Genomic DNA, 12,121 nt, shown 5'->3' with positions numbered 1-12,121 from the left:
CCATAAACGATGATGTTTTCCATTTGGACGGACCTCGGCTCTCTTTCATGTTTTATTGTTTGTCTCAGTCTTAATTTTTCCATTTATTCAGCATCTTTTCTCCGTCTCTGGTGATTTTACAGTAACACGCATTATAAATCACTCTGGATCAGATCTCCTGCTAAGTGGCTGAAATGTGAACGTTCGCGTTCTCGCTCTAATGTTTGCCGGCTTTTCATTTTCACTCTGAAGACGACAGAAATATGAAACAGCTGAGTGAGGAAGAAAGCAAGTTAATAGAGGATTACGGGCAGAGTGGAAGAGTGGGATCAAACTGGTATAGACAGAAAAAATATAACAAAATGACAGAGTTATAGAGCTGTCCCATGCTTCACAGGGGTATTAAGTGTTCCCCCCTCCTCCTTCTATAAACACCTTGCCAAGTCTCCCATCAGAGCCATAAAACAGTTTAAAGCTCTCTTTGTTTTACGTCTCTGCTGTTTCTGTGTCCTTTAAAGTCCTCTTCTGTCTGTTACCTCTCCACTGCTGTGCACTGATTGGCCCGTTGGGTCCCAGCCAGAAAAGTCTAGGGTGGATACGCACGCCGTCCTGGCCTAACTGTCCCTGCTAGTGTGCATGTATGAGCGCTCAGGAGGTATCAGTTTCCTTTTATGCCGTCATTGTGTGCCATTTGATAGGAGCTGTGATTGGTCATTTGAGACGTATTTAGCAGCGGTGATCTTTCAAACACACACTTGGGCGCGTCACAGGAAAGGAGTGGCGCTCCCCTGATTGTTTAGTTGCCCTTTCATATTATTCTAATCTTGAGAAAATGAATGGGGGACGGCGGCGAGGCAGGAGAGACTAGGGGAAGCGGGAAGTCAATCAAAGAAATGAAGGAAAGGAGTGAAAGTGAGCAAGGCCCTAATCGCAACGCGGCAGCGTTTTACTGTACTCACTTCAGTGACTAAATATAAACTGACCTACTAGTTATTGCTGGATCAAACTCACCTCTGCACGCAAACAATAAAACATTAAGACACAGCCTGAGCTACAGCCCCCACCCCCCATAGCTATGAATGATGATTAACCCAGCTCTGTGTGGAAAGTCAACCGACGTCCACCTTTTAAAGTTATATTTCGCATACCGATATCCACATAAAAAAGTGAGAAGCCTAAGAGTTTTTGGTTAATTTTTAGTTAAGAAAGAAACATCAGCTTTTAGATTTACATGTTTTCTGTTGATTAAACAAGACAGGTTATGTTGCTCCCCGTGTTTGTGCCAGTCAGATTGGCTCCTGGGCGTTGCTTGTATTGTATTGCGTGGACAAAACAGACAACTACTCATCTCCTCTTACTGTAGGTAAGAATGGGAAGAGTTGTTCTTCCAAAAACAGGCCTGACTCTACCTGCGAGATCCGAGACACTGGATGGACCGAGTTCAGCTTGTGTGCTTCTTCTTTCTTGCCCACTTTTTGTTTGTAGTATATTGTTTTTCTTGTTGCCATATAATAAGTCTTTTATTGTTGAACTGGAGTGGCATGATGGTTTGGATTATGAGGGGAAAGAAATGTGCTGGGGAGGGGGGAAGCTGTCACAAGTCTGTGTACTCCAACTGTCCGGCTAAATGGGGAGCGTTGCATCAGGAGGGTGGTCGCTTTGCACAGTTTTGTATTTAATCCTTTCGGCGACGCTACTTTATACACTCTTGACATGCCTCGCTGTCATCATGTCATACACCAAACACAGCCTCCCAGTTTTGTTGATCTATTTAAGCTGCAGAGCTTCCCATCTCACCCTCTGGCATGTCAGCTCCGCAGCTCAGGAGGGCCCAGATGCGAAAATCAGACTGTATTCCTGTGATGTAATGAATCATTTCAAACATCAGTTGTGTGGCTGTGAGCGGGACTCTAGCCAGCCCTAGGGTGGAGTGTGAGATTCAAGATGCCGGGTAAGCCTTCTTCTTGCTTCCCTGGCACACTGAGCATTATCTAAAAGTTTATTATTTAAACAACAACTGGCGTAATAATGGTCCGTTTAATATTTAACATTGAGATCTGGATCATATCGTTTGATTCTTATTTGCAGGTGCCTGTAGATTTCTAAGATGTCATTTCTTTAAGTTTATGATGTGTTGTTGATGTTGGCCTGAAATTTGAACTTCACAGTTCATTGTTGAGCTTGTAAAAACAACACAAAAACAAACCCACACAGCGGAGGAAGCGGTGTCACATTAACGTACTGCATGTTTAGTGCAGTCTTTACACTAGTTTACATAATGGCTCGCAACAAATGCGGATAATAGCCCACTATTACGCAGCAGTATGTTACATTAGTGCTTTTGTGGTTTATTAAAATAATTCACTTATTGAAAGAGCGACAGTTTAGTATCACTTCCTTGGCGTCAGCGCGGAAACATACATAAAACATGAATTGTTCTGAAGGGTGCGCCTCAGCTTTTCTTTGGTGGGAACACTGTCAGCCACCTGCCTATGTAATCCACAGCAGAGTGCAACAAGTTCACAGTAATCGCTGTAAAAGGAGCGGGTGTGCATTCTGGGAAATGTAGGAAATCGCTAACTGAAGCAGAAGTGCACACGGCAGGAAAATTTCTCGGGTCCAGCAAAAACAGTAAATTAAAGTAATTTATAGCACTTTATCACAACATGGCTCCTGGAAAACTCATAACCCGAGTCATTCAGAGCAGTAATGAGCCCGCAGCTGAGTCTGAAGTGATAAATAGAGGGAGCTGTGTTTGGTCTTTGCACAGAAAAGATGAATGGAGCGCTACAGCTGCCGTTACTAGCTTAAATATTACACACTGAAGCACACGGATGCACACACACGCCAAATGGGCAGAAGGATGGAATATGTCAGGAATGTGCTTTCAGAGAAGATCGACCTTCACACAGACTCACACACCACGTCATGCACTTGGAAACACGACCTAGTGGCAAAACACAGATTTCATTTGGCACATTCTGCCGATCACATGCTGACACATTCGTACTCATCCTGCGTGAAGGTTTTCTCGCGTTCTGTGTATCCAATGTGCACTGACTTGCAAGGCTCTTCCACACACAGACACACATGCGCTTGCACACTCACACATACACACCCTGTCTTGCTCAACAGGTCAGGATGTTTCACAAGTTGCAACCTGCACATCAAGGATATGTCTGCGTGCATTATCACTGGTGTTGAGTGCGTGTGTGTTAGAGTGCAAAAATGTTAACTGTTAAGGACGCGCGCACACACAGTCCGCAGACCAACTTGTAGACTCATTTCTGTGGTCTCCAAGGAGTCACCATGGCAAAGGCAGAATGAAACCATGGCCTGTGGGAGAGAAGACATGTGCGTGCGCACATAAATGTGTGTCCTACAGACCCAGAAGTGGTTTATTCCCCCAGGAAGCAAGTTATTCTCCACAGGCCAATCAGAGGACAAGGTTTGAGACAGAGTTTAATCCAATTGGTCCAACACTTCTGACCTTTAATACTCGCAACCAATCCCGGGGGAGGAGACAGTCTGCAGGGCGGTAAAATCACAACCCGAGTGTAATAATGACATAGGAATCAGGAAGGGACGAGTTTAAATACTGTGAAATGTTTTTGCTGTTATGTTGGACAGAGCATACAGTGTGAGCAGAACACGGAAAAGGAATGAAAATGGCATGTTTGACAACATAAACGAGTGCAGACTCGTGCAAAAAAACACAAATGCTTTATATTTTTCACTGATGAAATCATAAAGCAGAGTCATAAGGTTTTTAAAGCAAAGCCGCTCAGACCCAGAAGGGCAAGCGAGGATAAAAAGAAGTGACTTGGTGACATGGATGAAGTAAAAACAGCTTTGGGGAACGAGTGTTGGACTAAACAAATATTTACACAAGGCGATGCATGCATCCTCACGTGTGTTTATGGCTGGATTTACGACCACGCTCCCCTCCTCCTGTCCGACCCTTCCATTTTTGTCTCCCCTCGTCACCTCGAGGCTAAGGGTGTAATTGTTGCCAGTCGCTATTACAGAGTACCTCTTTTTCACTCGTTTCTGTCTCCGTTTTTCACTCGTTTGCATGTGCGTGCATGCGTTCATGTGTGTATATATTTGTGCCGCAGCATCAAACATGCAAATGTTCTCCAAAGATCTGTCCTCCCTGTGTGTGTGCAGAGTCCCTTGCCATTTTCTGTCTTCCGTCACCCGCACAATTCATATGTCACTGCTTGTGTCTTGTGTCTAGAGAAGCGGTGGAGTCTGATGAAAGATAAATAAAAGAGGTTTTAATGGAACGAGGTAGACGGCGCATGAGCTTTTTGCCTGAGGAATTAATTTCTTGCACAGGCTTTTATTCAAGTTTTTTCTCTTTCTCCCACACTGCTCCATGCAAGAGCAGCAGACTTTTGCTCTATCAGCATTTCTGTTCGCTGCGTCTTACATAAACTGCTAACAGCAGTAAATAATATGTTTAAAACCCGTATGTGACACGAGAGCGGTGGTGCGTAAGGAGGCTCGGCCACCGTTATTGGTTAAAGCACGTTTTCTAATCGAGATTTTGATAATCCAAAAAACCCCAAAACCTCCTAATAACTAATAAAAATAGATTCAGAACCACCAGAAACACATGTGATCATTTCACCCAAATTTCTCTTTGATGAATGGATGCACTTTATTTTAATCAGTCCAGCTCTCTGCACAGAGAGTGTAAGGGCTTTTATTTGTGCTGCATGGATCCTGTGTATTAGATCTGTTTTTCCTCTATTTATTTCTATGAGTCCATCAAGTATTTCTTGATTTATAATCATGTATCACATCAGAAGCCCTCAGAGTCAGGGAAACAATATATGTGTGCATGACACTGTGTAGAAACAGATGAACTTACATCTCACAATTTCCTCTTTCCCCACCCGTTTAATAGGCTGACTGATAAAGATTAGTTGTCCTGCTCTCACACGCTTTCACTGAGTGTTTGTGATAACACAAATCTTTTGATATTCCTCTCCTGTAGGATGTCGAGATTTTGGACATCAGTTACATCAGGGACACCAGAACGGGAAAGTATGCCAAACAGCCAAAGGTTGGTAATATTTGTTTATGCCTGTGTGGGAGAAAAGAGGGGGGAGAAGCTGTTACTTTGTCCCCTGACCACAAACGTGATGCTCAAATGTGACTGTCGCCAAACGATTCATGTGCGTTTCCTCTCTCAGCTGATGGTGCAAAGGTGACGGAGTGCTAATGAGGCTGATGACAGATGGACTATCAGACAGGAAGTGATATAACCAGCGACTGTTAGTGAGGAAGTCATTGTGTAAGAGCCTAGATCTGACCAAGGCAGAGTGTGAAATATGGGCGCGTATTAGTGGTAAACAATTCAAACACAGATGTGTGGCGAGTTCATTCTGCACGTTAAAGTGTTTATTACAAATGGTTCTTGAAATGGTAAGATAAAGTCTTATTTTTTATGTCATACCGTGGTTATAGTATGAAAAGTGCATTAGAAATATTGACTAAACCTGCTATAATCAGTGGATGATATCTCTGTTATTAAAGAGCCTTCTCATAATTCATGGTTGCACTTCCTCTCTCATGTTAGCATCTGTGAATCTAGGAAACCGTCAGCGACTGTACGACACCTTTGAGATTTACAATCTGGGGTGAGACTTCCTGATTTGGTCTCCATGTGAAGTATTTACCTGCTTCCAACCAAATCCTGCTCGAATTTGTGCCCCTTACCTACAGATTCTGTATTTTCATATGTTGATATGTGAACATTGGTAGTATGGACGCCGTCTTTGAGCATTTTGCGTGTTTCTTTAGCACTATATTCCCTATAAACAGTCTATAAAGAGTGCTCCTGGCTAATGTATTTAACTGAAATGAAAGAGAGACATGATGTCACAAGAGTGATCTATAATTGACAGAAAGCCATTGAGTGTTAGAGAGAGTTGGTGGAGGGAACACAGGGGTGGGCTAAAAAGGAGGAAAGAGTCGTTTGGTTAATTAGATCAGGGCGCTACACCGCATGCATCACATTTAATATCCTCAGGAGATGGAGACACGGACGAGTTTTATCTGTCCGCTCAGTGTTCAGATCGTTGTTGAATTTGCTAGATCGTGTCCGTGTAATGAAACATCCTGAAAAAGCATAAATATCTTTGTGTGCCAGGACGCAAAGGTGAAAGAAGTGCTGGGCCTTACTAAGGAGGTGAACGGAGAAGGGAAGCTGTTAACCGTCGTCTATGGCAATGACCTGGTCAACGTTTCTTTCCTCAACTTCCAGGCCATGCAAGAGGATGTAGCGAAGGTAACCACAATTCTTAACTAGCTTAACTGTCCAAATAATTTATAGTTTAATGTATTTCCTCCTTTTCTTTTCCTCTTTTCCATCCTCATGTCCCCCACTGCACTCCTACCTGTACAGCTGACTTTATTCCCTCAAGCCTTGAGCTGATTGCTTACTTTACTTTGACATAAAGGCGTGCGTATGTTAAGTAGCTAAAAACAGAGATTAATTCCTGTGTGTGTCTGCTACACTGTATATAGTAACTGTTTCACCAAGGTTTAACATGAGGTGAACAGTCAAACAACCGTCTTTTATCCCTTTCATGTCTGTGTGTTTCCAGATTTGGACAGATGAGCTGTTCGCTTTGTCCACAAACATACTTTCCCAGAATGTATCGCGGAACACCTTTCTTTACAAAGCGTAAGAGTTTGTGTGCGTGCCGTCCTACAATACTGCGAATTTTCGATGATTAAAAAATACTCATACTTGACTGTTCTTTGTCTTTGTCAGGTACACGAAGTTAAAGCTTCAAGTGAACCAGGAAGGGAAGATTCCAGTGAAGAAGTGAGTACCACCCTCGCCAACCACTTTTAAACTGCTCCTCACTTCTTCTTTCTTTTCCTCTTCTTTGTCTCTCTTCCACTTTCTCTCTCAGCTCTTTTATAGTGACTCTGATTTTTTTATGTTTACAATCACTTCTTAGGTTTCTGACTCTTTTTGCTTGCACGCGTCACTGTAAACATTTGATCTGAATGTGATTTTGTACTTTGTCTTTTAGTGTCATCAAGATGTTTTCTGATAAAAAGAGAGTGGAGACAGCTCTGGAGCAGTGTGGCCTCATTAATAACAAGGTAATCACTCAATAAAATCACTGATCACATGGATAGTCGACATATGGGTTTGGTGAACTGGTGTATGCATCGAGAATGGCTGAAATGAACTGAACTGCGGAGGCGTTGCATATAGTTGTGTTCTTGGTGTGTCTTTGCAGTGCAAGGAAGGCAACAAAAGTTGGCAGGCCTGTGGAAGAGTAGCAATAACAGAAAATAGTAAGATTTCAGTGGGTTGCAGGACAAGACATAACACGTGAAATGCTTGTTTGTGGATTTTGTTACAGAGAGAGGCTAGCTGCTGCCTGTACTCTTACACAACAGTTAACATGCTGCTCTTAGAGGCATGTTTGTATTCAAATAATATTGGCCTCACAGTTTTTAAACACAGCTTCTAACATTTCTAGCTTTTATCTGTAGCCACATGTTACCCTGAGTTAAAAACCACCTAGCAAGCTAACATACAAATGTAAATCCTTTGTTGTACATAAAATAACTGCATACTAAAATACAAATTGATGAAACGGTTTAATAATGCGGTGAAAGCACTGAAAATACAGGTGAACTAATAAATGAACAGGTAAACTGGCTGCTTCAGCTACTACATATAGCTAGCTAAACATAGTATAGCTAGCTAACTGACTAGCTTTGATTACTGCAACTTGCTCGTAGTGTTTTGCTAAACTTTTTAATTATTACACAAAGTGCAACTCTTTCTCTTACAGTACTTTCTTTCACACCCAATAAAAACCTCTTGAAGTTCATTTTAGCAACAATGGAAATAAACCAATTTACACAGCAAACTAAAGATTGCCATGAATCTTGTTTTCTCGACAGTGTGCCTGCGGTTAAAATGTTAATCATGGTAACATGCTTTCTACTAAGACTCTTTCTAAAACAACTTTCTGCTAATCTTTGCTTGTATCTGCTGTGTACAGTACCTCAGCCCTGTGGGTTTGAGGTAAAATTAGTTTTTTATTTATTTATTTTTAAAAAAATTTTTTGATGAGTCAGTGCAATCTTTCCTAAAATCAGTTTGAAGTCACAAGACTTTTTTTTTTCTTGAAGAGATACCAGATTGTGCAAAATGTGCTGTCAGCATTTCTCTGTAGATTGCTGTACTCTGGAGCCTCCTGCTGGGTACTCAGAGCAATGCAGCTTATAAAAGCCTGTTAATATTCTCTCTAGACAACAGCACATAGCAGTGTAATGTAATGCTGTCTGTTGTTTATTAACTTATCAATGTGTGTGCTTGAGGCAGAGCCTGTTTATAAAATCAAATCTTTCTTTTTGCTTCAGTCAGAGGGAATAAAGCCAGATGATATCACCTGGGATGCCTTCCAGAAGCTTCTGGACAACTTATGTCTTCGACCTGAGATCCAGAGCATCTTTGAGGAAAGGTGCGCTTTAAGGATGCTCTAGCTATAGTCTTAGGATTTCTAGTAAAACTCTTGCGTACATGTTATACACTCGGACTCTTATTTTGTCTCTGCTCCAGTGGCTCCAAGAGGAAGCCGTTCATCTCTTTGGACCAGCTAATGGACTTCATCAACCGCAGGCAGAGAGACTCCAGACTAAACGAGGTGCTCTACCCCCCACTGAAAAGAGACCAAGTCCGACAGATCATGGAGAAATACGAGACCAACACCAGTCAGCTGGAGAGAGGTCTGTAACTCTCTGTGTGGCATCAGGCTTTTATTCAGAGCTGAATCAGTGGATATGATTGGTTGTTTTTAAAACTGACCTATTACAATTTCATGTCTTTCTCCTCAAACACGCATGTTATTTAAAGTGCTGTATGCACTATAGTTCTTGATGACCCTGATGAAGCGATAGCAGGCCAAAAAACGTTGGTAAAGTACTAAGGCTGTTCTTTATCTGTGTTATTATATTAATAAACCTGTGAACAAATTAGCAGCACAGCCATAACTATGTTAGTCCGCGATCTGCGAGATGATTGGCTGTCCTGCTGCAGCGATCACATCTGGCTGCCCTCTGCGCCTGTTGATGCCTCTCCTAAGAACAGCAGTCTTTGATCTGTTGGGATGTTTCCGGCTGTTTTGAAACGCTGTCATCGCGTTCTTTCTTGCAGACCAAATCAGTTTGCAGGCATTCAGTCGGTATCTGGGGGGAGAGGAAAACACCATCGTACCTCCAGAGAGGCTGGACATCATCGACGACATGAACCAACCGCTCTCTCACTACTTTATCAACTCGTCACACAACACGTACCTCACAGGTGTGACATGTAAACGGCATGCATGCAAGCGTGATGGTTCATTTGCTGGGCGCCTTTTGGTTCTGAACCCATAGCTCTTCTCGTATCTTAGTGGGCCAGCTGACCGGGAATTCTTCGGTGGAGATGTATAGGCAGGTGCTGCTCACCGGTTGTCGCTGTATTGAGCTGGACTGCTGGAAGGGCCGACCACAAGATGAAGAACCCTACATCACCCACGGGTTCACCATGACCACTGAGATCCCCTTTAAGGTGGGAGCTGCTGCAGAAATGTCACAGGCACAATTCTGCTCTCTTTGACGTTTTTGGTTTCCTCTTCATCAGCTTGATCAGTTGCAGTTTTGTGTCATTTTTTACTCTTGTAAAAAATTTAATGTGGAGTAATTTTCAACAAACAAAACCTGTGCTGAGGGATTGTGTCCAGTTTTGAGTTTTTATCATTCTTGTCTTGACTGCAGGAAGTGATTGAAGCCATAGCAGAGAGTGCTTTCAAGACCTCGCCATACCCCGTCATCCTGTCCTTTGAAAACCACGTGGATTCGTAAGTTGCACATCTGTGTGTTTTGTCAGGAGTATTCAGATGATTTGGTCTTCTGCAGACTCTTTGCATTAGGGATAAGCACAGCACGCTTGAGTTCAGGTTATTTAATACCAGACCAGATGCAAATCCAATCCTTTGAAGGAAATGCTCGCTCTGTAACATGTGCAGTGTTCAGAGTGCAAAACATTCCTAAACCAATGAAGGGTTTATTGGGTTAATGATTTTTAGGACACTAAACCAACCAACCAACCATTTCCTCTGTCCTTTCAGAGCAAAGCAGCAGGCTAAGATGGCAGAGTACTGCAGGACAATCTTTGGAGATGCGCTGCTCATCGAGCCATTGGAGAAATATCCAGTAAGTCATCTCTGATGTGGATGCTGAACTTTTCCCTCAATTTGCTGCTGCCACACTTGTAAAAGTACCGAATTTCCCAGAGGAACCCACCCGAGGGATTAATAAAGTTTTATCTTATCTTAAAAGTGTAAAAGTCCAAATGACTCCAGATGTCTGAACAGATCGGGTCACTGCTGGGCTGAAAAACTTGAAGCTTTTTCCCCCCCGTTCACCCAGATAGAACCCAAAGTTTCTAAACCCTGCACTCAGTGAACAGTGTATTAGCAAAGACAGATAACAAGCTTCTAGCTGTTTCATGTGTACTCAGCCTTTTTAATGGGGTTTATAATGAAAGGTAACATCCCACGAGCCTGAACATAGCTCTAGTGCATGACTTGAAGACCTCCATTTATACCAGGTAGCCAATGATCAGCCTAGATTTGAATCTTTAGCCATGTACTTGTTTTATAATCAGCTCAGCGAGGGGGTTCAGATAAAAGCAAATCAGCAAAAAGGATAGAGCATCATCTTGGTATATACTGCACTTGATGGTGCTATAGGCTAGAAGTTGGCTTTTGATGTTTTTCCACGGCTACAATGAGTTTTTAAATGATAATTAGCAGCACCCTCATGTAGTTCCACATTCAGTGGTGTGAATGCGTGGGGGGTTTAGGTCATGTGTTTGTTTTTTCAGTCTAGTTTTAGATGATCACTCTTTCTCTCTCTTTCTGAGTCTCTCTGTTTCTCTAAAAATATACAATTTGTCCCTTTTTATTTATATAACAACTTTGAAGTTTTGTTTTTTTTTAGTTTTGATGATTACATTTGCTGTTCCTCAAGGCAAATTATTAAGACACTAATATCTTTTTACTCGTCTGTCACGGTGTTACTCAACTTACAAACCATCAAATACGATTGCACTCCTTATGCCGATCAGCTTGTGACCTGACCCGTCTTGGCTTTTGGTTTCACAACGCACAAACAAACGAACAAGAAGTATCAGCTGGTTCAGTCCCAACCGATGGCCTATAAAAAAATGTAATTACCAAGGTAGAAACATCTCATCATGGGTAAAGCCAATGAGCTCTCTCACAACCTTATTGTTGCAAAACATACTAATGGCACTGGTTACAGAACAATTTCTAAACTATTGAAGGTTCAAGCAAACACTGTTGAGGCCATAATCCAGAAGTGGAAATGACATCATTTCACCATAAACCAGCAACGACCAGGTGGTCCCCACAAGATCTACAGAAAGACCTGCAGTCAGCAGGCACCATTGTTTCAAAGAAAACCATAAATCATGCAGTCAACCGCCATGCCCTGTATGCACGCTCATCATACAAGGCTGAAGAAGCATGTTTAAAGTTTGCTGAACAACATTTAGACAAGCCTGTGAAATACTGGGAGTCTATAGTCTTGTCAGATGAGACCAAAATTGAACCATTTGGATGCAATAAGTCACACCATGTCTGAAGGTCAAAGGGACTGCATTTCACCCCGAAAACACCACACCAAGAGTGAAGTTTGGAGATGTGAACATCACGGTGTGGTGTGGCTGTTCTAGCAAGCAGCACTGGCAAGCTTCAGATAAAAGGAAGCTAACAAGGAAGGATGGGTGAATGGAAAATGTACCAAGACATTCTTGATTAAGAATCTGCTGCCATCTGCTAGGATGATGATGATGATGAAATGAGGATTGATGTTGCAGCAAGACAATGATCCCAAACACACAGCCAAAGAAACTTAATTTGTTTTAGAGAAAGAAAATAAAGCTGCTACAATCACCTGACCCGGATCCAATTTAAAAAATCAGGATTTGAAGAGTGTTTGTGTGGATGAATGGGCCAAAATCACACCTTAGCAAAGCATGCGACTAGTTTCTCCATACAGGAGGCTTTTGCTCAGTATTAAATACATT

The 12,121-nt window shown here is 42.2% G+C and overlaps 1 protein-coding gene across 2 annotated transcripts in view; it reads left to right on the top strand.

Moving 5' to 3' along the window:
• plcb3 (phospholipase C, beta 3 (phosphatidylinositol-specific)) overlaps positions 1-12,121 on the top strand; it is a 56,644-nt gene that overhangs the window by 29,488 nt on the left and 15,035 nt on the right. For both annotated transcript variants that reach the window (XM_080875343.1, XM_080875342.1), the window contains exons 3-13: positions 4,985-5,053; positions 6,143-6,280; positions 6,600-6,679; positions 6,770-6,823; positions 7,038-7,110; positions 8,389-8,489; positions 8,588-8,754; positions 9,182-9,328; positions 9,420-9,577; positions 9,784-9,866; positions 10,137-10,221. In XM_080875343.1, coding sequence (XP_080731469.1) covers positions 4,985-5,053; positions 6,143-6,280; positions 6,600-6,679; positions 6,770-6,823; positions 7,038-7,110; positions 8,389-8,489; positions 8,588-8,754; positions 9,182-9,328; positions 9,420-9,577; positions 9,784-9,866; positions 10,137-10,221 — 1,155 coding nt within the window. The remainder of the gene's footprint in view (positions 1-4,984; positions 5,054-6,142; positions 6,281-6,599; positions 6,680-6,769; positions 6,824-7,037; positions 7,111-8,388; positions 8,490-8,587; positions 8,755-9,181; positions 9,329-9,419; positions 9,578-9,783; positions 9,867-10,136; positions 10,222-12,121) is intronic.

Source organism: Rhamphochromis sp. 'chilingali' (assembly GCF_963969265.1).
Source record: "Rhamphochromis sp. 'chilingali' genome assembly, chromosome: 1".
NCBI classification, from domain to species: Eukaryota; Metazoa; Chordata; class Actinopteri; order Cichliformes; family Cichlidae; genus Rhamphochromis; species Rhamphochromis sp. 'chilingali'.
The sequence above is the reverse complement of the archived record's forward strand: the minus strand, read 5'-3'. Positions and strand labels throughout refer to the sequence as shown.